The sequence below is a fragment of the Salvelinus fontinalis genome, chromosome 16, assembly GCF_029448725.1.
Source record: "Salvelinus fontinalis isolate EN_2023a chromosome 16, ASM2944872v1, whole genome shotgun sequence".
Taxonomy (NCBI): Eukaryota; Metazoa; Chordata; class Actinopteri; order Salmoniformes; family Salmonidae; genus Salvelinus; species Salvelinus fontinalis.
The window spans coordinates 22,746,431-22,771,946 of NC_074680.1; the positions used below are offsets into that span (position 1 = coordinate 22,746,431).

The 25,516-nt window shown below is 46.3% G+C and overlaps 1 protein-coding gene and 1 non-coding gene across 2 annotated transcripts in view; both read right to left on the reverse strand.

The window, feature by feature from the left end:
* The window catches only part of LOC129812826 (protein PALS1-like), a 50,937-nt gene that overhangs the window by 5,983 nt on the left and 19,438 nt on the right, over positions 1-25,516 (reverse strand). Inside the window, 9 exon segments of the mRNA XM_055864724.1 lie at positions 3,267-3,434; positions 4,712-4,855; positions 5,551-5,734; positions 8,355-8,594; positions 9,025-9,168; positions 11,277-11,354; positions 18,341-18,549; positions 19,752-20,162; positions 20,165-20,283. Of these exon segments, the coding sequence (XP_055720699.1) occupies positions 3,267-3,434; positions 4,712-4,855; positions 5,551-5,734; positions 8,355-8,594; positions 9,025-9,168; positions 11,277-11,354; positions 18,341-18,549; positions 19,752-20,162; positions 20,165-20,219 (1,633 nt within the window). The 5' untranslated portion in view covers positions 20,220-20,283.
* Positions 1,480-1,555, reverse strand: trnav-uac (transfer RNA valine (anticodon UAC)). The gene has a single exon. It is a non-coding gene; the product is annotated as a tRNA-Val (tRNA).

Sequence of the window (25,516 nt, forward strand, 5' to 3'; positions counted from 1 at the left end):
CACCCAACTTATTGTGGGAAGCTTGTGGAAGGCTACCCGAAACATTTGACCTTAGTTAAAAAATTTAAAGGCAATGCTACCAAATACTAATTGAGTGTATGTAAACTTCTGACCCACTGGGAATGTGATGAAAGAAATAAAAGCTGAAACAAATCATTCTCTCTACTATTATTCTGACATTTCACATTCTTAAAGTGGTGATCCTAACTGACCTAAGACATTTTTACTAAGATTAAATGTCAGGAATTGTGAAAAACTGAGTTTAAATGTATTTGACTAGTGTGTATGTAAACTTCCGATTTCAACTGCAGGTACATGACGCCATGTAAAATTTAGCTCTACACGTGCAACACAGCATTCCTAGCCTACCCAGCATGCCTACGGTGTGGATCGAGTAGTCAACAAGTCGAGCAGTCATTTGAAAGAATAAGATAATTTCAGCAAGACAACGCAAAGGCGAAATCCATTAACGCCAAGAGAATGGAATTCATTGCTCTTGATAATCAACCATTCTCTGTTGTGATGTTGGTTTTCGTGACTGGTCGAGCACCGGTACACATTAACATAACCAAGTGCGCTATTTTTTAAATGTTGCCCTACCAAGTTACAGAGTAATAGCTACACAACATACTATGGAAGGCCATTTGGGTCTTTGCGTGTCAAAAAATATATTTGACGAGTTAAATAAGCTTTTAATTTGCAGTTCTATTATAGAATGTTGTGAATTTGTACGTGCAAGACAAGCGCCACCACTACCATCAGTAGCACTGTCAAAGCTGTACAAAAACGTCTGCAAACAAGCAACCATCAGCCACGAACAATGTGTTTACAATACCGCGTTGGTAATAAAGTATTATTTGTTCGACCGCAACTTCTGGGGTAGCTAGCTAGCTTTAGCTTGGTACCACCAATACAACCAGCCTGAAAACAATGACCAGTAGAAACTGCAGTCATTTTTATTATCCTTAGCAATGATTTAGGAATTCTTGTGAATAAGTATTAGCTAGGTAGCCACTTGTTGTTCACCTATTGAAATTGAACTTCAGTTCATGAAAATAAATAGCTAGCCAGCCCAAAGCTAACGTTATAAGCAGCCAGCTAGCTTCATCTGGCTAGTGAGGCTCGACCGGACAGGGTTATGTGTTGTGAAGCTAGCCACAATAAGGATTAGGCACAATAGTGGAATTTGCAGTTTGCCTTCAAAATAAAAGTACCTATGAAAGTAATGCAGAAGGTTACAATTGGTGGAATCATGCTATATTTAGACTAGATAGGTTGAAATGTGAAATGGGTAACAGTCTACTCGGTGACACCCACAGAACACAACTGTTAAGAGTTGTAGCTTTTATCGCGGGACTGTGACATCACCTCCCCAGTCAGCCTATTGTTTGTATTTACATTTACATTTAAGTCATATAGCAGACGCTCTTATCCAGAGCGACTTACAAGTACATACATTCATACTTTTTTTTTTTGTACTGGTCCCCCGTGGGAATCGAACCCACAACCCTGGCGTTGTAAGCGCCATGCTCTACCAACTGAGCTACACGGGACCGTGTAGCTACACGGGACCGTATTGACATTCATATTGCACTGTATAGCTTTACCTAAGGATTGGGGAGCAATGAAATGGGGTATCAGTCTACTCAATACTCCTCCTCAGAGTTATCAGACCCAAACATCCACGCAGTATTGTTTTTTCTTGGGAATAGTGTTCAATACACACACATATACAGTTGACAATAAATATGTCTCAATTCACAGTTGTTTCAGAGTCCCGCAATAAGAGCTACGATGCTAATGTTCTCTGGGTGTCACTGATCCACAAGTAAGGCTGTACAGTGAAATAAGTATACTCCCAATGCAATTCCAAAGTATAATACCTTCAGTGTGATTTAAACAGATTTGTCAAATTAACAAATTATTGTCTTTTGTTGATTTTATATAACACTCCAACCTCATTTAGCATGATCTATTCAATTATGGCATAATTCTACTATTTGTATTCAATTGCATCACTGTCAATGACAAACTTATTTTGAAGGCTAACCGCAAAGTCCACTATTGTGGCTAATCCTTATTGTGGCTAGCTTCACATAGATGGGTCCGACCATTAATCAAACAAGAACGGTCTTATAAATTAAGGTTATTTTAGATGACACCTAGCTATATATTTAGCTAGCTAACTATATGCTACTGAAACAGATTTTTCATTTTGCTATGTTTTTGGGGAAGAACATTGTTTGCATCCATTAGTTAGCTAGCTTTTTTTTATTTTTATGACCAGCACTGTAGGTGCGCGAGACAACTTTACCAGCGTCATAGCATACGTATCGATGAATTGTTGTGACATATGAAATACGAGTGATAATGTAATCAATGTGTAATAACTACATACAAAATGTATGAACGAGTTAAATTATTATGTGATGTGCAGTCATATTCAGGTCCTGATTGGTCAATAAGCTTACTTGACACATCATAGTGTTATTTGACGTGCATCTTTCTTGACACGCAAAGACCCAAACGGCGTTTCATAGAAATCCTGGTTGAGAATGAAACGACTGAACAACGAAACAGCACAGCAAGTAAGTGAAAGAAATAGGTTTTGATTATATTTTACTGGTAATGGGGACATACGTAAATGCCAACAAAATAACTTTTTGGTCAGTGTGGTGTGTGTGTGTGTAACCTTTATTTAACAAGGCAAGTCAGTTAAGAACAAATTCTTATTTACAATGACAGCCTACCCCAGCCAAACCTGGACGACGTTGGGCCAATTGTGCGCCACCCTATGGGACTCCCAATCACGGCCAGATGTGATACAGCCTGGATTCGAACCAGGGACTGTAGTGACACCTCTTGCACTGAGATGCAGTGCCTTAGACTACTGCGTCTATGTGTGTGTTAACGATTTAACTGTACTAGAATGCTTAAAAGGCCGCTCAAATTTTAAATGTCGGTATCAGGTTTTTTTGTCAAGGAAAATATCGGATATCGTATCGGCCAAAAATGTCATACGAGTGCATCATTACCTAGTACCCATTGTCTGGCGTCAGATGGTGTCACTCCTACGCAAAGCTCGTCCCTCAGTCGTCGCAGTACCTGACGTTCGACAATGGACTAGTACCTACATAGATCAGCCTGATAATACATGTACAGTGAATAAGTCCAAGAGAGAGTTTGAGGAAAGCCTTCAGGGAGCACTGAGGTGTGCAGGGGAAAGTTCACTCCTGAAAATAAACTTTGATCAATTTGACACTTACGTGGGACAGCTCCCCCAAATCTGTCTGGCTGGCTGGACAGCAGTCTCTGTCTCAAGTCGTTCTGCCCACAGTTGGGAGGACCAATCAGGGCGATGGGTCGCTTTCGATTGGCTGGCTGGTGGTAGAGCGCCATCTCTTCATAGGTCAGGATCTCCTCACTGTCGTTGTCTGGGGAGCAGCAGAGATACAGACAAAACAGGAACAAGACAGTTTTAGTTCAATTTCAAACACTATTCCTATCTTGGTATAATGAAAAAGACTTGAACCTGAGAAAGGCCTCTAGCTGAAACGTCATCATTTATCCTGTTCTTGTCATTTCTTCTACTATATCTTGGGGTCATTCCAACCACAGTCCATTACAGAGAAAATACAAACTTTCCTAGTACATCGTCTTTTGGCTAAAGCAAGTGATCTCTCTTTCTCAGGCCTACGACTTCTAGGGCTATTTTTTGCTCAGGTTATAAATAGTAACCCGGGTATTAGAGATATGAGTAACAGTCAATAGTGATAAGGGAAGAGTAAGTGTGAATAACTTCACATGCATAATGCATAAGCATTAAAACAAGCACATTCCAGAACCAGAGACAAACAGCCCCTCCAGCAACCAGTACACATATTCACCAAGAGTTTCAGAGTAGTAGTGCTGATCTAGGATCAGATCCGCCGTGCCCAATATAATCTCATACACTATGATCTAAAATACAAAACCGGTCCTAGATCAGTACTCCTCCTCTGAGACACTGAATACGGGCCCAGGGTACCCACATAGGGTCATTCTACACCAGTCTGCAAACATCTCTGCTACAGCACTACTACCACGTTCTACTTCCAGCCCTCTGGTCCATAGGGAGTGGGACTAAGAGACTACGCACTCCGCACCAGCCATCCTAAACTGCACGACACCTGCAATATTCACTGAGTGTACAAAACATTACTAACATCTTCCTAATATTGAGTTGCACCCCCTTTTGCCCTCAGAACAGCCTCAGTTGGTCAGGGCATGGACTCTACAAAGTGTCAAAAGCATTCCACAGGGATGTTGACTCCAATGCTTCCCACAGTTGTGTCAAGTTGGCTGGATGTCCTTAGGGTGGTGGACCATTCTTGATACACACAGGAAACTGTTGAGCATTAAAAAGCCAGCAGCATTTCAATTCTTGACACAAACCGTTGTGCCTGGCACCTACTGTCATACTCCTTCCGAAAGGCACTTAAATATTCTGTCTGACCCATTAGGGTAAGAATGGCACACATACACAATCCATGTCTCAAGGCTTCAAAATCCTTCTTTAACCTGTCTCCTCCCCTTCATCTACACTGATTTGAAATGGATTTACCAAGTGACATCAATAAGGGATCATAAAATTCACCTGGTCAGTCTATGTCATGGAAAAAGCATGGGTGTTTGTAAATGTACTTGGTGAATTCTTCTGAGCTGGCTTTACCATCATTCTGCTTGACGTTGTAAAGGAGCTTCTTCCTCTTCTTCTTGTTCTTCTTAGCACACCACAGCTTTCCAGACTTCTCAGGCTCTTTATCCTCTTCTATGGTCTGCTTCATGGCCTCTCTCTGCTGCTGGAAGCTCTTGCCTGCATTTTCAAAGAGAAGAGATGTTGTTAAACACGGTCTGATGACCTACATTAATGACCTGAAACTGGTCCAGTTTGTTGAGAGGCATTTTATTTATCCTTTAATTAACCAGAAAAGTCACATTCAGATTGACATTTTTTTTTCAAGTCAGACCTGGCCAAGAAAGCAACACACACACACAAAATTAAAAACTGCAAATAGCATAAGATAACATTCAGAGGTTTCCAAGCAAAGTTCTCCTTAACAGTCCTTCAATCTGTGTAGAGGCTGGGTAGCGTACCTGGTACTAGCCCGGGCAGGGGCTAGTTGGGGTCAGGGTAGCGTACCTGGTACTAGCCCGGCCAGGGGCTGGTTGGGGTCAGGGTAGCGTACCTGGTACTAGCCCGGGCAGGGGCTAGTTGGGGTCAGGGTAGCGTACCTGGTACTAGCCCGGCCAGGGGCTGGTTGGGGTCAGGGTAGCGTACCTGGTACTAGCCCGGCCAGGGGCTGGTTGGGGTCAGGGTAGCGTACCTGGTACTAGCCCGGCCAGGGGCTGGTTGGGGTCAGGGTAGCGTACCTGGTACTAGCCCGGCCAGGGGCTGGTTGGGGTCAGGGTAGCGTACCTGGTACTAGCCCGGCCAGGGGCTGGTTGGGGTCAGGGTAGCGTACCTGGTACTAGCCCGGCCAGGGGCTGGTTGGGGTCAGGGTAGCGTACCTGGTACTAGCCCGGCCAGGGGCTGGTTGTCCTCGTCTCCGTCCCTGTAGGCCTGCCACCAGTTGGGGTCGTCCTGGCTGATGATGTGGAGGATATCTCCCTTCTGGAAGCACAGGCCCAGTTCCCTGCACGGCACGTACGGGTCATCAGACGGGTCGTAGTCAAAGTGAGCCTTCACATGGACCTGGTGGAAAAGAGGACACAAGACATTACCTTAGTTTTTCTAGTTAATCTATACTGTATATATTCTAGAATTACATTAAGATTCACATTTGTAAATATGGTCATGTAGCAGATGCTCTAATTAAGCAATAAGGCCCGAGAAGGTCTGTTATATTGGCCATATACCACAAACCCCCGAGGTGCCTTATTGCTATTATAAACTGGTTACCAAAGTAATTAGAACAGTAAAAATAAATGTTTTGTCATACAATCTGATATACCATGGCTCTCAGCCAATCAGTACTCTGGGCTCGAACCACCCAGTTTATAATCCAAAACAATGTAGTGTTCATAAGGACATATTCAGTATGTGGTGGCCCATGTGGGAATCAAAGCAACATTGGCTATGGGTCAGAACCATGCTGTCCAACCCAATAAGAACCATTGGAACAGTGTGATTGCTACAGACAGACGGACATCACAGCTGAGAGGAGAGGTGGTCGGAGATGGAGATGTGTCTGTGCTCCTCAGTCTCTGATGGGCGGGGTTTTGGTCTATACTTACCACAGTCTCTGATGGGCGGGGTTTTGGTCTATACTTACCACAGTCTCTGATGGGCGGGGTCTTGGTCTATACTTACCACAGTCTCTGATGGGCGGGGTTTTGGTCTATACTCACCACAGTCTGATGGGCGGGGTTTTGGTCTGTACTCGCCACAGTCTCTGATGGGCGGGGTTTTGGTCTATACTCACCACAGTCTCTGATGGGCGGGGGTTTTGGTCTATACTCCCCACAGTCTCTGATGGGCGGGGTTTTGGTCTGTACTCCTCACAGTCTCTGATGGGCGGGGTTTTGGTCTGTACTCCCCACAGTCTCTGATGGGCGGGGTTTTGGTCTGTACTCCCCACAGTCTCTGATGGGCGGGGTTTTGGTCTGTACTCCCCACAGTCTCTGATGGGCGGGGTTTTGGTCTGTACTCCCCACAGTCTCTGATGGGCGGGGTTTTGGTCTATACTCACCACAGTCTGATGGGCAGAGTTTTGGTCTGTACTCCCCACAGTCTCTGATGGGCGGGGTTTTGGTCTGTACTCCCCACAGTCTCTGATGGGCAGAGTTTGTCTGTACTCACCACAGTCTCTGATGGGCGGGGTTTTGGTCTGTACTCACCACAGTCTGATGGGCGGGGTTTTTGATCTGTACTCACCAGTCTCCTTGATGGGGGTTTTGATCTGTACTCACCACAGTCTCCTTGATGGGGGTTTTGATATGTACTCACCACAGTCTCTGATGGGTGGGGGTTTGGTCTGTACTCACCAGTCTCCTTGATGGGGGTTTGGTCTGTACTCACCAGTCTCTTTGATGAGCGGGGGTTTGGTCTGTACTCACCAGTCTCTTTGATGAGCGGGGGTTTGGTCTGTACTCACCACAGTCTCTTTGATGGGCGGGGGTTTGGTCTGTACTCACCACAGTCTCTTTGATGGGCGGGGGTTTGGTCTGTACTCACCACAGTCTCTTTGATGGGCGGGGGTTTGGTCTGTACTCACCACAGTCTCTTTGATGAGCGGGGGTTTGGTCTGTACTCACCACAGTCTCTTTGATGAGCGGGGGTTTGGTCTGTACTCACCACAGTCTCTTTGATGGGCGGGGGTTTGGTCTGTACTCACCACAGTCTCTTTGATGAGCGGGGGTTTGGTCTGTACTCACCACAGTCTCTTTGATGGGCGGGGGTTTGGTCTGTACTCACCACAGTCTCTTTGATGGGCGGGGGTTTGGTCTGTACTCACCACAGTCTCTTTGATGGGCGGGGGTTTGGTCTGTACTCACCACAGTCTCTTTGATGGGCGGGGGTTTGGTCTGTACTCACCACAGTCTCTTTGATGGGTGGGGGTTTGGTCTGTACTCCCCACAGTCTTTGATGGGCGGGGGTTTGGTCTGTACTCACCACAGTCTCTTTGATTGGTGGGGGTTTGGTCTGTACTCACCACAGTCTCTTTGATGGGTGGGGGTTTGGTTTGTACTCCCCACAGTCTTTGATGGGCGGGGGTTTGGTCTGTACTCACCACAGTCTCTTTGATGGGCGGGGGTTTGGTCTGTACTCACCACAGTCTCTTTGATGGGCGAGGGTTTGGTCTGTACTCACCAGTCTCTTTGATGGGCGAGGGTTTGGTCTGTACTCCCCAGTCTCTTTGATGGGCGGGGGTTTGGTCTGTACTCACCACAGTCTCTTTGATGGGTGGGGGTTTGGTCTGTACTCACCACAGTCTCTTTGATGGGTGGGGGTTTGGTTTGTACTCCCCACAGTCTTTGATGGGCGGGGGTTTGGTCTGTACTCCCCAGTCTTTGATGGGCGGGGGTTTGGTCTGTACTCACCAGTCTCTTTGATGGGCGGGGGTTTGGTCTGTACTCACCACAGTCTCTTTGATGGGCGAGGGTTTGGTCTGTACTCCCCAGTCTCTTTGATGGGCGAGGGTTTGGTCTGTACTCCCCAGTCTCTTTGATGGGCGGGGGTTTGGTCTGTACTCACCACAGTCTCTTTGATGGGCGAGGGTTTGGTCTGTACTCCCCAGTCTCTTTGATGGGCGGGGGTTTGGTCTGTACTCACCACAGTCTCTTTGATGGGCGGGGGTTTGGTCTGTACTCACCACAGTCTCTTTGATGGGTGGGGGTTTGTTCTGTGAGCTGGGGATAAGGACGAAGGTCAGGGTGCCGTGCATGTCGGCCAGGATGTCGAAGACCTCGTTGACGTCCTTCCCTCTGATCTCCACTCCGTTGATCTCCAGAACCTCGTCTCCTTCATGCAGCAGCCCACTGCGCTCCGCCGCCCCGCCCTTCACGATGCGGCTTATTACCACGGAATCCATGTCGTTACGCACTGTCGCACCCTGCCGTACATACACAGGGTGAGGAACAGAGGTTAGTGATAGATACAGGAGGGATTCAACTTTTCTTATATGAGAGATGTCGGCTTTGTCTGAAAAGTGTACATTCATTCAAATGTATTTTATAAAGCCCTTTTTACATCAGCAGCTGTCAAAAAGTGCTATACAGAAACCCAGCCTAAAACCTATATACAAGCGGTCAAATCCTCGATTCCTCTCGTACTTGATTCATCGCTACACTCTCAAAGCTCATTGGGGGGGATCCCGAAGGGAGGGACCTTGGCGCATCTCCTCCAATAAGCTTTGAGAGAAGAATTGAGAAAACAAAGACTGGAAGAACCGAGGATTTGACAGCTGGGACTTTTCAGACACCCTATGTCTGCTCATATGATGATTCATGACTGTTGGTGTGTTTTAAAGGAGTCTCTCTCACCAGTGGGATGTCCCTGGCCTTCTCCATGCGGACTATCTTGACAGTCTCCCCTCCCCACTGGGTGAGAGCCTCACAGGGGTCAGGGGTCAGGGGCTCCATCTGCATCTCCTGCTCCGCAACACAGTCATGGGCCAGAAGCACCGCCTGGGGAGGTACAGGGGACATAGGGTTAGCCTTACTGGGTTAACTAACCAGACTCTAGCTGCTAGAGGGTTGGATGCAGAGACACAGGTTAGACTGGCACACCAAGACACAGACGCCATACAGTCATGGGACAGCAGTACCTACTGGGGAGGGACAGGGGACATGCTGGTCAGAATTACTGGGTTAACTAGACACTTTTATAGGAAACACAACATCACTTCCTCCCTATCCTCTCTCCACCAAACAGCCACTGGCCAGCAGCACAGAGAGCACCAGTCATACATTCTGGGTTAACTCCTAGACTTTTACAATATGCACACACACCAACTCAGTGGCCTTGTGGTTAGTGTCCGGCCTAACGTAGGGGTTCGATCCCCGGTCCAGTCACACCTCTCCGCTTGCCAGTCAGCTTTAAGGAGATGGATTGGGGGGTAAGGCCATGTGAAAGACGAGCATCATTTCTAGTGGATGTACTTGTACATCAAGCTGCCTCACTCTACAGAAACAGGAGATATGCTCCTGCCCCTATGGGCGGTTCTGGCTCAGACAGGGCTTACTTGAAGATAACAATCAGACTTAGTAGGTTAACTTTCAGTGACTTGAAAAGTAAACACAGGCAGATATAGGCACATGAACGCACGCATCCACACGCACAGAGACCTGTCTCTAACAGTACTGTAGTCATTACTTCCAGAGCCCCTTGCTATTCTTCTATTTCCTGCCCTGAACCTTAGTCACTGCTCTAGCCGGCCACCACCCGGTACTCTACCCTGCAGCCTAGAGACTGCTGTACATAGAGTCATGGAACACTGGTCACTTTAATAATGTTTACATGCTGTTTCACCCACTTTATATGTATACACTGTAATCTAGTCAAGGCTCATCCTATATTTATTTTCTAGATTAAGTGTGTATTTTTATTACAAGGTACTACTGCACTGTTGCCCCTAGAAACACAAGCATTTCGCTGCACCTGCGATAACATCTGCAGATCTGTTTACGTGACCAATAAACGTTGATTTGATTAATGTGGAAGGAAGAAAATCCAGGAGGAGAAACATGATAAGAAACCTTCAGTAAGTAGTAACAGACTAACAGCCATATCATCCCCTGGGGAGAAAGGCCTGGTTAGTTACCTCACTAGGTCGACCTTCTTCCTCTCCTCCATCCTCCTGTGTGTTGGGTCATGTTCAGTAGGGCACACAGTAGCAAAACATTCAGGTAGTACCTCCCTTATCAATCTGTTTCAAACCGTCCCTCCCTACTGAACATGCACTGGTCTCAGAGGAGCAGCAGCATCACTGGCCTCCCGAGTGGCGCAGCGGTCTAAGGCACTGCATTGAAGTGCTAGAGACGTCATTAGAGACCCTGGTTTGATTCCAGGCTGTGTCCCAACCGGCCGTGATCAGGAGTCCCAAAGGGTGGCGCACAATTGGTTCAGTGTTGTCCAGGTTAGGGGAGGGTTTGGCAGGGGTAGGCCGAAATTGTAAATAAGAATTTGTTCTTAACGGACTTGCCTAGTTAAATAAATAAAAAAATAATTGTAGATGTGGGGAACAGAGACAAGTCTGAGTGTAAGGGAACGGTAGAAGTGTACAGGGCTCAGGGGAAGGCAGCTTGGTCACATTGCAGAAGAAGTGTACAGGGCTCAGGGGAAGGCAGCTTGGTCACATTGCAGAAGAAGTGTACAGGGCTCAGGGAAAGGCAGCTTGGTCACATTGCAGAAGAAGTGTACAGGGCTCAGGGGAAGGCAGCTTGGTCACATTGCAGAAGAAGTGTACAGGGCTCAGGGGAAGGCAGCTTGGTTACATTGCAGAAGAAGTGTACAGGGCTCAGGGGAAGGCAGCTTGGTTACATTGCAGAAGAAGTGTACAGGGCTCAGGGGAATGCAGCTTGGCCATATAGTATAAACGCAGAGGAAGGATGTGGGAGAGAGATTAGGAGCCAACAGCTGAATCAACACACTCCTGACCTGAACAAACTCTAGCCCTGAGAGCCAGGGGGATATGGGTTATGCTGGGACGGAGCCGCAGGTACGACAGAGACACAGCGGTTACACACAGAGACACATAATTGGTCATTCCAGTAGGAATGGATGGAAGCCTCACCTGGATATGTGGTGAGGAGAGCAGGGTGTTGAGCTCCAAACCCTCCTTGTGTTGGCTGTTATGAACCATAGACTGGACCTGAAGATGAACACACAGGAAGAAAGATGAGTGATAGGAGTCACGCCCGGAAACACATCTAATGATTTACAGCTGTTCTCTCTGATCAAAGAAATGGATCAAAAAGTAACGTATCTCCAGAAAGGTTTGAAGTACTTAAATATTTCCACCCATTTGATACTATAGGCTACATTTGTTCACCAGATTAGAGGGCATAGGGTTTGTGTTAAAACATTTAGTTGACTGGTTTTCATTTTTCCTTGTGGGGTGAAAGTGAGTTATTCTAAGAGCTGGTGATCCATGCTCTGCTGATGGGCCTTCAAAAGGCCTTTAGAGCAGCCCCAGCCACAGGCCCAGCCCCAGGCCATGCAGGCCCCCAGCCACAGGCCCAGCCCCAGGCCATGCAGGCCCCCAGCCACAGGCCCAGCCCCAGGCCATGCAGGCCCCCAGCCACAGGCCCAGCCCCAGCCACAGGCCCAGCCCCAGCCACAGGCCCAGCCCCAGCCACAGGCCCAGCCCCAGCCACAGGCCCAGCCCCAGGCCATGCAGGCCCCCAGCCACAGGCCCAGCCCCAGGCCATGCAGGCCCCTAGCCATGCAGGCCCAGCCCCAGCCACAGGCCCAGCCCCAGGCCATGCAGGCCCCTAGCCATGCAGGCCCAGCCCCAGCCACAGGCCCAGGCCATGCAAGCAGAATAGTAAAATAACCAGCGAGTTCACAGCCTAGGCCCCAGGTTCAGCTTGGGTTATGTTCATTAGGGCACGCAGCAGAATGACAGAATGTTTTGCAATGCTAATGAGCGTTTCTTATTGGTTACAGACGCCTTTTAAAGATCCTAAGCACTAGATTCATAACATATCATACAAATTACAACAAAAACATACATACAGATGTGCTCAAATGTGTTGGTACCCTTACAGCTCATTGAAATAATGCTTTATAATGCTCCTGAAAAGAGATTACATTATTTTATCATGTATACTTGCATGCCTTTGGTATGTAGAATAGAATAAAGCAAAGAAGCTGTGAAAATAGATGAATTATTGCTTATTCTACAAAGATATTCTAAATTGGCCTGGAAACATTTGTTGGTACCCCTTACGAAAGATAATAATTGGATTATAGTGATATTTCAAACTAATTAGTATCACACACGTCTCCAATCTTGTAAATCAGTCCTTCAGCCTATTTAAATGGACAGAAGTAGTCACTGAGCAGTTTGATATCATTGTGTGTACCACACTGAACATGGACCAGAGAAAGAAAAGGAGAGATTTGTCTGGAGAAGGCACCCATCAAACCTGAGACAGCTGGAGCAGTTTGCTCAGGAAGAGTGGACCAAACTAGCGGTTAACAGGTGCAGAAGTCTCATTGAGCGCTACAGAAAACGTTTGATTGCAGTGATTGCCTCTAAAGGTTGTGCAACAACATATTAGGTTAAGGGTCCCATCATTTTTGGCCATACCATTTACATTTGTTTTATTACTTACAATATTATGTAAAAAAAATAATCTAAAGCAAAGTCTGATTTCTGTTAAATATGGAATAAACAATGGTGGACGCCAATTAACTTGAAACTGACAATAGTATTTCAGAGAAAATTGTGCATTCTTGTTTTTTTGTGGAGGGGTACCAACAAATTTGAGCCCGCCTGCCCGTCCGTTCCATATGAAATGGATGACGATGTACACAATACAATGGGGACCACTTTTGGCTTGTGAGCATCACTCTCAGAACTACTGGCTGAAATTATACAAAAGTTACATTTTAGGGCCTCCCGGGTGGCGCAGTGGTCTAGGGCACTGCATCGCAGTGCTAGCTGTGCCACCAGAGAAGGTTCGCGGCCAGGCTGTCGCAGCCGGCTGCGACCGGGAGGTCCGTGGGGCGACGCACAATTGGTCTAACGTCGTCTGGGTTAGGGAGGGTTTGGCCGGTAGGGATATCCTTGTCTCATCGCGCACCAGCGACTCCTGTGGCGGGCCGGGCGCAGTGCGCGCTAGCCTGGTAGCCAGGTGCACAGTGTTTCCTCCGACACATTGGTGCGGCTGGCTTCCGGGTTGGAGGCGCGCTGTGTTAAGAAGCAGTGCGGCTTGGTTGGGTTGTGTCTCGGAGGACGCATGGCTTTCGACCTTCGTCTCTCCCGAGCCCGTACGGGAGTTTTAGCGATGAGACAAGATAGTAATTACTTACAATTAGATACCACGAGATTGGGGTGAAAAAAGGGGTAAAAAAAATAATATATATATATATATTTTTTTAAGTTACATTTTAGCCAGTCAAGACAAAATCCCTCCTTTCCTGTCAACTAAGCCTATGGGAGGTGGGGTTTTACAAGAGTGGACACAGGCAGAAAACACCCCTCACTTAATTGGTCTCCTCCAGAGCTAGGCTAATCCCACTATGGTGTCGTTTGTGTCTCTAGTATTAGGTATACTCTGGTGACGTGGTTCACATGAGGACTGGCCAATAGGACACTCCGTACATAGGAAAGACCCCCCCCCAGTCCCTCCCTCTTTGAACCCTGGTGGCACTGGCTCCCTGTCAGGGACTCCGTAGATAATGATGCAGCCTCAGCGAGACAGAGAGCGAGAGAAAGAGAAAGCGCAAGAGAAAGAGACAGAGACACGCACAGTGTATCTGCAGGTTCCATCAAGTTGAATTTAAGACCTTTTTAATGCAATTTAATACCAATTTTGAGGTCTGCATGTGCCATAAACCTGCTAATATTCCCATATTTCTTCATGCTGTCACCAATAGAAAACATGTATAGGCTAATTATCTTCTAATGGCACTAATATATTTGGTGCTAATTCACCAGCTGGTTAAGTAGAAAGTAGAGAGTCAAAACACATGAGCTAAATCACTACCTCTAAATCTAATTTACACTGGAAGTAGCCATGTTTAAATCTAACAGCAAAGTCATTATTCATGTCCTAAAAAACACATCTGTCATAGCCTAATACCCAATGCTCATTTCGCACGCTCCATATCTCAAATTCATATCAATATCTCAGTTGTAAAATAGACAGATGAGAAAAATCTACCTGCAAAGCTGAGAACATCCTCTCTTCAACTATAACAAGCATTACCAGGGCCTAAAACTAACTTTTTTGTATACCAGCCAATGTGGCAGTTAGATTATTTTTTTAACTACTTGCACTAATTTTTTACCAGGCAAAATATTTGTTTCCACAATTACACACACAAAATAAATAAATGATGAGCATGCTTAGTAATGTTTCAAAAAGAAGAAATGTATTACCAGTCAGCAGTAATGTGGTATATTGCTCAATTTAATTTAATATTCAGTGACTAGAGGATTTTAACAAAAATGTTTAGCCGCCCCTTTAAGGTTACCTTGGTAACAGGGCCACTCGATAACAGCTGAACAAAACAATGTAAACAGTCAAGAAACACAAGTCTCACTTTAGTAGACTTGAGGAAATTAGACCAACTTTTATGCCTGTGCCCATTGCTTCTAAAAACAAGTGTTGCTGCGTGAGGTGGGATAGTTATAACATTAGGATTCAGATTTATTTGTGAATTACCAGATATGAAACAAAAACAGCAGAAATACTTTGAAAACAATCTACTGCAGCATTTACTTAGCTATAGTTCACAACTCTCACTTGACAATTAAATACTCACACTGTTGAGCCCAGAGTGTTACCACACGCCAGTGTGGCTGGTGAATTAAACATTGTTACCCGGCAATGCCAAAATCTACCTGTGTTAATTTTAGGTCCTGAGTATAGCTGTTTTTGTTATAGCTAGAATCAAAAGATATGTTTTTCTTCTATAGGAACACAGTGGGAAAGGCAGTAAAATGTGGCCTTGCTCATTATCACTGCAGCAGGCTCCAGCAAAACAGGCACATGGGCAGGGCAGACAATTTCTTTACAGGAATTATGAAGATAATGCACTTTACTGTTTGACCAATTATTTAATAGCTAAAAAGTTAACTAGCTAGCTAACAAGTGAGCTACCTAGCCAAGCTACAAGCATTGTTTCGAATTGGCTTTCCATTTTGTAGCCTACCTCACTTGCTGTGCTCTCATCTGGCAACAGCCAACTTGCAGTGCCGCACACACACACACACACACAGAGAGCGCGAGAGAGACAGACAGAGCCAGCCAGCCAGCGACAGACAGACCGAGACACAGCCGGCCAGAGACACAGCCGGCCAGAGATTAGGATCTGGCTAAAAATACTTGAATCGGTTATAGAACCCATTTCTCTCTATGGTTGTGGGGTCTGAGGTCCACTCACCAACCAAGAGTGGGACAAAATGGGACAAACACCAAATTGATACTGCATGCAGAATTCTGTAAAAACATTCTGTGTACAAAGTAAAACACCAAATAATGCAACCAGAGCAGGATTTGGCTGATTCCCGCCAATTATTAAAATCCAGAAGAGCTGTTAAATTCTACAACCACCTAAAAGGAAACGATTCCCAAACCTTCCATAACAAAGCCCTCACATACATAGGTGAACCTGGAGAAGCTTCCCCTCAGCCAGCTGGTTCACAAACACAAACAGACCCCACAGAGCAACACAATTAGACCAAAGCAAATCATGAGAAAACAAAAAGAAAATCAACAAAAATAACTGACCAAACTGGAATGCTATTTGGCCCTTAACAGAGAGTAAACAGTAGCAGAATATCTGACCCCTGACTCAAAATTAAGGAAGGTTTTGACTATGTACAGACTCGGTGAGCATAGCCTTGCTATTGATAAAGGCCACCATCGCCTGTCTTCTCTTGAGAGCCAGGTCTGCCTATGTGCACACTGCCTACAAAATGAGGTGGAAACCAAGCTGCACTTCCTAACCAAATGTATGACCATAGAGACACATATTTCCCTTAGATCACACAGACAAAGATTTTAAAACAAATTCAATCTTGATAAAATCCCCTATCTATTGGGTGAAATACCACAGTGTGCCATCACAGCAGCAAGATGTGTGACCTGTTGCCACAAGAAAAGGGCAACCAGTGAAGCACAAATATAACCTATATTTATCTGTTTATTTGATTTTCCTTTCATACTTCAACTATTTGCACATTGTTACAACATGAATATTATAACATTTGAAAGGTCTATATTATTTAACCTTTTGTGAGAGTAATGTTTACTGTTAATTTCAGATTTATTTCCCTTGTTTATTTCACTTTTGTTTGTCTATTTCAATTGCTTTGTCAATGTAAACATATGTTTCCCATGCCAATAAAGCCCTTTGATTTGAATTGAGAGAAAGGCAGGCAGAGAGATAGTGAGAGAGTGCACGAGGCCCTATTGTGAGTTTCCCGTCTAGTCCAGGTCAGTGAGTTTGAGTTGTTGATAAGTTTGGGCTCTAATGATGGGGCGAGCTGAGTACAAGAGGTGTTCTGTGCTGCTGGCTGGGGCAGAATGGGCAGAATGAGAGGACAGGAGTTTATTATGGTGTCTCATTAACACTTCACAATACAGTGATTCCAGGCATAGAAGCTTTCTCCTCAATCAAGCTTCATTAGTGGACAAAACATACAAAAAGACATTTGAAGTACTTTGGCGAGGTCCATTTAAAAGCTCTTACACTGCACAAACTCTGCTGAACTTCAAGCTCACGGCTAGTAGGCTACCTAATTCAGGCAAAAGTTTCTACAACTCCTACAAAACATACTCGATTGCTTGTGTGCATCTTAGTGTGCGCATGCGCACACACACACATATATGTGTGTGTGTGTGTGTGCACGCGAGTCTCAGTGTGTGTGCATGTGGTATATATTCCTGTCATTGAGTCACACAGATCCTCCCCAGTCCTTAACTCTTGGTCTGTTAGCTTGGCCTCAGATCAAGTGTGTATCCCTCTCATTTCCTTCTGTTCTAGTTCCCATGAAGTCTGAGGTGGGGGCTCAGCCAAAGACCAGTGGAGCGACGCACAAGTTGAATTGGAATTGAGTATACAGGAGCACTAACCCCTACTGCCTCATTCTACCCTCAGACCCTTCCCCAGCCCCACACCATTCTCCTCCCCAGCACCAACCTCTTCCCCCCCCGGGCCCAAACCAACCTCTTCCCGCCCGGGCCCAAACCAACCTCTTCCCGCCCGGGCCCAAACCAACCTCTTCCCGCCCGGGCCCAAACCAACCTCTTCCCGCCCGGGCCCAAACCAACCTCTTCCCGCCCGGGCCCAAACCAACCTCTTCCCGCCCGGGCCCAAACCAACCTCTTCCCGCCCGGGCCCAAACCAACCTCTTCCCGCCCGGGCCCAAACCAACCTCTTCCCGCCCGGGCCCAAACCAACCTCTTCCCCCAAACCTACTCAATACGCTCCAGGTACAAGTTGCCCACAGGCAACAGATCCTAAGGGCAGCTTACTCCTCCGGAAATCCTACCCTATCCATTCTAATGCAAAACACAAAACTGTCTCTGGATCAGCCCCCCCCCCCCCTTTCCTCCTGAGCCAGTTCATGTGCTGAGCCACATCTGATCTAGGATCAGTTCTTTCTACGCAAACCCTACCCTTAACCCTGACGTAGTAATACCCCAAACTGACGGAGATCAGCATCTAGGTGTCATCTCCTGGGGCAGGCCCTGAGCGCGGTGTGTGTAGGGAATATTCAGTGAGGGGCTATGCGTTCTGTGGGAAATAACGCACAACGTGAAAGTGTCTGCCACATCACACTTGCTAAGACGGCTAAAATCTGCACGCAAGCTGATCACCAACTGTAACAATGTATTTGAGAGACAAGTGATCATTGTGGAACTTTATGTTTTAAATAAACATTGGAAAGAAATATAGTTTACATGCTGTCAACAATCTAATCCAACCCTCTCTGTTTTGTCCCATAGTTGCCCAGGCGTTGGTTTGTTGCTAAATAACCACTAAGAGTGGGGAAGGGTGGGCTGGGCCAATTCACGTGCTGCTGTGAGATCTGTAAGCCCTGATCGATGATCAGTTTACCCTAACCTGACCCGTTCTAATCAGAACACCCCAAACTGACTCCAGATCAGGACTTACCTCGTGTGCCAGGCCCTGAGCACGGTCTGTGTGTGGGAAGGGCGGGCTGGGCCTGTTCATGTGCTGGGCCACAGCGTTGTGGATGTTGAAGGCCTTCTGGAAGTCAGTCTTCTGGACCAGCTGCAGCACCAGCTCCACGTCCTCCTGACTCTGGCCGTCAGACAGGCAGTGCTGCACCTGCTTCAGGGACATCAGCAGCTCCTCCAACTCTGTACGGAGGAAAGTGAGTCAGGCATACATATACTGTACTGACAGGTCACCCATAGAAATACAGTACACAAAAGCCAGACACACATGCAGAAAAAAAATAACAGTGAACTCAAAGGGACTATGGTCAAGACAGGATATTAATAGCTGGGATACAACTCCAAAATTAATCAAATTCTTCAATCTAACCAGCTCTCTAAAATCCAGACCCCTCTTTCAGGCATATCTGTCCAGTGTAAGTAATACCAAAATAAGGAGAGTGTTGGTGTGTCAAAGGGGGTGTGTTATTAGGAGGCTAATGTCATCTCATCTGATGGAGGACCTACTTTCTCTCTCCATATAGTTTTTTTAGGCCAGGCGGGCTACGCGACCCGTTAGGCCAGGCGGGCTACGCGACCCGTTATTAACTTGTCAGGAAGAGTGGTAGAACAGGCCAAGAACAGGAGACGGGGCACCCACTCAGGGAGAGAGAGCAGCCATTGTAGCCTGGTTCAGAATGTTTTGGAACAGACTTTTTAATGAATGTCCCCTCACAGGCCCCCCCCCCCCTCCCCGAGGATCACTCACTCACAGAGCTTTAGAACAGGAATGCACCCACCATAGGCCTACAGACTAAGGGGTGTTGTGTGTCATTCATAAGCCTACTTGGAACAGTGACCTTGGGTTAAGAGACTGAGGGAAAGCCACAGACCGACACAAAGGATACATGTGTACTGACAGAAAAGAGATGGATGATTATAAAAGCTAGAGATGTCAAGGTCAGGGCTATTAAGCTGTAATTTTAGTCTGGTTGATGTCATGTGTCTGTCTGATGTGTTGATGCTGCAGCTTGGTCCAGGCCTCTCTTGAAGAGATGTTTATCTCAACAAGACTAACCTGGTTAAATAAAAGGTTAAATGATAGCTCTATGCTGTTCTGACAGCTCTAGAGGTATATTCTGAATTCTAGATGGACCCCCCCCCCCCCCACTCCTGTAAATATAAAAAGATCAACTTAAGCAAAATGGCACTTCCTTCACCACACTATCTGAGCAGTAATGTTGCCATACTTACATAGTGTGGTTGATTTTAAATTCAGCAGGACACAACCACCAACTTGTTAGAACTTTATCTTGGCTAGTGACCAGAGACTGATGCCAAACAACTGGCACTTAATATAACATTTAATATTGTATATCTTTGTTCTCATATTCAGTCCTACTCACCCAGTAGAGTGGGGGCCCCCAGGTTGGGTGGCAGTCCCAGTGGCCCTCCAGGGCCCTCGATGGGGTCGAAGGTGGGGTTATCGATGCCCACCTTGGGGTTCTGAGACAGCTTTTTGAGCCGTATGGAGGCAGTCAGATCCAGCTCCTGTCTGTTCCTGCCCTCTTCCTCCTTCCTCCTCCGCAGGTCTTCCTGGTGCTGACGGATCCTCTCCAGCTGGGCAGAGCGCCTCACAGGCAGGGTACGGGCACCCAGGTCCTCCGGGCAGTCCACCGCCATCTCCCTGTGCCACTGCTGGGGCTCCTCCTGGTTGGCCTCAACTCCTCCTCTTCCGTCTGACTCAGTCATGTGACCGTTCATATAGGACGTGGTTATCATTATCACCCTTGCGCCTTCTCCTGCTCCTCCTCCTACGTGTGTGTTTGCAAGTGGTTGGCCGGGGGAAGCACTATGAGGGGTGATTTCTGCATGTCCGGAACCCGGCGGCCATGACACCCTAACTCACTACTGATGACTCGGCAGATGCTGGGACACCTGCAGAACAGGAAGGGAAGAACGGTTAGTACGGTACTGCAATGCTGTCGGTCACAGACAAACCACAACATAATACAGCCACACTACCTTACATTTCAATACCAGGGATTTTTCTGCCATTGTAATCTTTGGGCAGTATGGAGCCTAAGCGTTTATTTTCGGGTCGCCTGAGTCCAAACAAATGGAAATACGATCTCAGTATTAACAACAACAAAAAAGACTAAAATCAGATAACGTTTGGAGAGAAGAAAGTGGACATATAATTCCAAAAACAATTCATTTAAAACTACAAAAATGTCTCTAAGCTCCACGGAGAAATATGTAGAATTGCAGTAGAATGGCTTACAAATGCATTTTTTATTTTTTTATACACTGCGAAGATGGGGCCTCTAAAATGTACCTGTACCGAGGGGCCGACCACGCTCAATGCCCCGCCCACCACCTACGCCCCTTTTTTATCCAAAAAAAGACACTGAATGAATCCACAGAGAAATCAGTTACTTACAGTACATCTCACCATCCAGGATTCAACCCAAATAATTTGCTTTTTACACACACATCTCCCCAGCCAACGTCTAAAACCTCTATCCTCAACCCACTTTAAACAACCTAAAATACACTGCAAGTGGAAGCCAGAGACGAAGCTATTTACACACACGTGGAACCCAGAAAGAGTAGCTGCTGCTTCAGCAACAGCTAATGGGGATCCTAATAAAATATTACAATACTAAATAGGCCAACCAAAACAGAGACACCTAGTTACTACACTACTTCAATCTGTGGTCCCTGCTATTCTCTACAGGGCCCTCCCTCACGCTGTGGTCCCTGCTATTCTCTACAGGGCCCTCCCTCACGCTGTGGTCCCTGCTATTCTCTACAGGGCCCTCCCTCACGCTGTGGTCCCTGCTATTCTCTACAGGGCCCTCCCTCACGCTGTGGTCCCTGCTATTCTCTACAGGGCCCTCCCTCACGCTGTGGTCCCTGCTATTCTCTACAGGGCCCTCCCTCACGCTGTGGTCCCTGCTATTCTCTACAGGGCCCTCCCTCACGCTGTGGTCCCTGCTATTCTCTACAGGGCCCTCCCTCACGCTGTTGTCCCTGCTATTCTCTACAGGGCCCTCCCTCACGCTGTGGTCCCTGCTGTTCTCTACAGGTCTCTCCGCCGTCAGTCTGTCAGCTGGTTGAGCCAGACCAGGCCAGGCCAGAGGCCATTATCACTCAGTTAATCACCTAATATTACACACACACAGACTGTTTTAAACCAAACAAATACCTCAGCCCTCACACACACACACACACACACACTCGCAGGCACGCAAACAGAGTCTCACAGTCAGTCAAAACACACGCGCGTGCACTTTTAACCCTTGACCCACAGACACACTCCCCTCTCCAATGGATCTCTCTGACAAAAGGGTCAAAGGGCACTCAGAGAAACAGCTCTGCAGTTTTACACTTAAGTAAAACCTTTAGGGCTGTCCCCTTGGCCGACTGTTCTTTCAACTAGAGGTTGACCGATGACATTTTTTTTTTTTTTTTTTTTTTTTTTTTTTAATCGTCAAACGGGTGATGACAAAAGCGCATTCGTGGAAAAATCACATTAGTTTCACAAATGTACCTAACCATAAACATCATTGCCTTTCTTAAAATCAATACACAGAAGTATATATTTTTTAAACCTGCATATTTAGTTAAGAAATGAATGTTAGCAGGCAATATTAACTAGGGAAATTGTGTCACTTCTCTTGCATTTATTGCACGCAGTCAGAGTATATGCAACAGTTTGGGCCGCCTGGCTCGTTGCGAACGGTGTGAAGACCGTCATTAATTTGCCAGAATTGTACATAATTATGAAATAACATGTCAATGTAACAGCAATATTTACGGTTTACGGTTCCGTATTTCACTGAAATAAACGTTTTCTGTTCAAAATGATAGTTTCCGGATTTGACCATATTAATGACCAAAGGCTCGTATTTCTGTTTATAATATTATAATTAAGTCTATGATAGAGCAGTCTGAGCGGTGGTAGGCAGCAGCAGGCTCAAAAGCATTCATTTAAACAGCAGCTCTTAGCAATGCTTGATGCACAGTGCTGTTTATGAATTCAAGCCTATCAACTCCTGAGATAAGGCTGGCAATACTAAAGTGCCTATTAGAACATCCAATAGTCAAAGGTATATGAAATACACTGCTCAAAAAAATAAAAGGGAACACTAAAATAACACATCCTAGATCTGAATGAATGAAATATTCTTATTAAATACTTTTTTCGTTACATAGTTGAATATGCTGACAACAAAATTACACAAATTATCAATGGAAATCAAATTTATCAACCCATGGAGGTCTGGATTTGGAGTTACACTCAAAATTAAAGTAGAAAATCACACTACAGGCTGATCCAACTTTGATGTAATGTCCTTAAAACAAGTCAAAATGAGGCTCAGTAGTGTGTGTGGCCTCCACGTGCCTGTATGACCTCCCTACAATGCCTGGGCATGCTCCTGATGAGGTGGCGTTGACTCCACAGACTCCTGGACAGTCTGTGGTGCAACGTGGCGTTGGTGGATGGAGCGAGACATGTATATCCCAGATATGCTCAATTGGATTCAGGTCTGGGGAACGGGCGGGCCAGTCCATAGCATCAATGCCTTCCTCTTGCAGGAACTGCTGACACACTCCAGCCACATGAGGTCTAGCATTGTCTTGCATTAGGAGGAACCCAGGGCCAATCGCACCAGCATATGGTCTCACAAGGGGTCTGAGGATCTCATCTCGGTACCTAATGGCAGTCAGGCTACCTCTGGCGAGCACATGGAGGGCTGTGCGGCCCCCCAAAGAAATGCCACCCCACACCATGACTGACCCACCGCCAAACCGGTCATGCTGGAGGATGTTGCAGGCAGCAGAACGTTCTCCACGGCGTCTCCAGACTCTGTCACGTCTGTCACACGTGCTCAGTGTGAACCTGCTTTCATCTGTGAAGAGCACAGGGCGCCAGTGGCGAATTTGCCAATCTTGGTGTTCTCTGGCAAATGCCAAACGTCCTGCACGGTGTTGGGCTGTAAGCACAACCCCCACCTGTGGACGTCGGGCCCTCATACCACCCTCATGGAGTCTGTTTCTGACCGTCTGAGCAGACACATGCACATTTGTGGCCTGCTGGAGGTTATTTTGCAGGGCTCTGGCAGTGCTCCTCCTGATCCTCCTTGCACACAGGCGGAGGTAGCGGTCCTGCTGCTGGGTTGTTGCCCTCCTACGGCCTCCTCCACGTCTCCTGATGTACTGGGCCTGTCTCCTGGTAGCGCCTCCATGCTCTGGACACTACGCTGACAGACACAGCAAACCTTCTTGCCACAGCTCGCATTGATGTGCCATCCTGGATGAGCTGCACTACCTGAGCCACTTGTGTGGGTTCTAGACTCCGTCTCATGCTACCACTATAGTGAGAGCACCGCCAGCATTCAAAAGTGACCAAAACATCAGCCAGGAAGCATAGGAACTGAGAAGTGGTCTGTGGTCACCACCTGCAGAACCACTCCTTTATTGGGGGTTTCTTGCTAATTGCCTATAGTTTCCACCTGTTGTCTATTCCATTTGCACAAGAGCATGTGAAATTTATTGTCAATCAGTGTTGCTTCCTAAGTGGACAGTTTGATTTCACAGAAGTGTGATTGACTTGGAGTTACATTGTGTTGTTTAAGTGTTCCCTTTATTTTTTTGAGCAGTGTATATTAAAAAATATTAATAAAAAAATAAATAAAAAAAAGACCGAATAGTCGGTATCGGCTTTCTTGGTCCTGTGACGACCCTCCCACTGTCTGCCGTATTCTCTCTTTGTTCTTGTTTTCTTATTAGGATGCCGGTGGGCGGAGTTGGGAGGGTCGTCAGCTACATGGGAAACACCTGGGCCCACTGTCATAGGATAAATGCACCATTTCCCCATTCATGGAGGAGACTCTCTCCATGCAGACACCTTGATAGATTGTTGTGGCTTTTTGGTTGTTTGCTTTAGCACCTTTCAACACACCGCATTATCACATTCATGCATGCCAAAACACTCACTTACACTACTGATTACACACACCATTGTTAATTGCATTTAGGTTACTTTATTTAATAAATATATTTTGTTACTCCTTATCTCCACGTTGTCTCCCTTTTGTTACGGGCTTTGAGCCGGTTCGTGACAGTCCTCCAATAATCGGTGGTGAAAAACCCTAATAGGCCGACCTCTAGTGGAAACTACTGGAGATCCAGATAAAGGAGGGTATAGGAGCAAGCACTGCGTGAGTATTATGCGTGCCAAACTGTTGCTGTTAGATTCCAATTTTACTGACCATTGGAACAGTGTAAAACACAAAATAAATTATAAAAAATTAAAAGTTGTAAAGAAAAAAATGAATACAGTGCATTCAGAAAGTATTCAGACCCTTTGACTTTTTCCACAGTTACGTTACAGCCTAATTCTAAAATAGATTAAATAACCCCCCCCCGAATCTACACACAATCATGACAAAGCGAAAACAGGTTCAGAGATTTTTGCAAATGTATTACAAATAAAAAACAGAAATACCTTATTTACATCAGTATTCAGACCCTTTGCTATGAGACTCTGTTGCATTCCGTATCCATTGATTATCCCTGATATGTTTCTACAACGTGATTGGAGTCCACCTGTGGAAATTTCAATTGATTGGACAGAGTTCCTCTGTTGAGATAGGAGAATCTTCCAGAAGGACAACCATCTCTGCAGCACTCAACAAATCAGCCCTTTATGGTGGAGTGGCCAGACGGAAGCCACTCCTCAGTAAAAGGCACATGACAGCCCGCTTCAAGTTTGCCAAAAGGCACCTAGGACTCTCAGACCATGAGAACCAGATTCTCTGATCTGATGAAACCAAGATTGAACTCGTTGGCCTGAATGCCAAGCGTCACGTCTGGAGGAAACCTGGCACCATCCCTACGGTGAAGCATGCTGGTGGCAGCATCATGCTGGGGGGATGTTTTTCAGCGGCATGGACTGGGAGACTAGTCAGGATTGAGGGAAAGATGAACGGAGCAATGTACAGAGAGATCCTTGATGAAAACCTGCTCCAGAGCACTCAGGACCTCAGACTGGGGCGAAGATTCACCTTCCAACAGGACAACAACCCGAAGCACACAACCAAGACAACACAGGAGTGACTTCAGGACAAGTCTCTGAATGTCCTTGAGTGGCCCAGCCAGA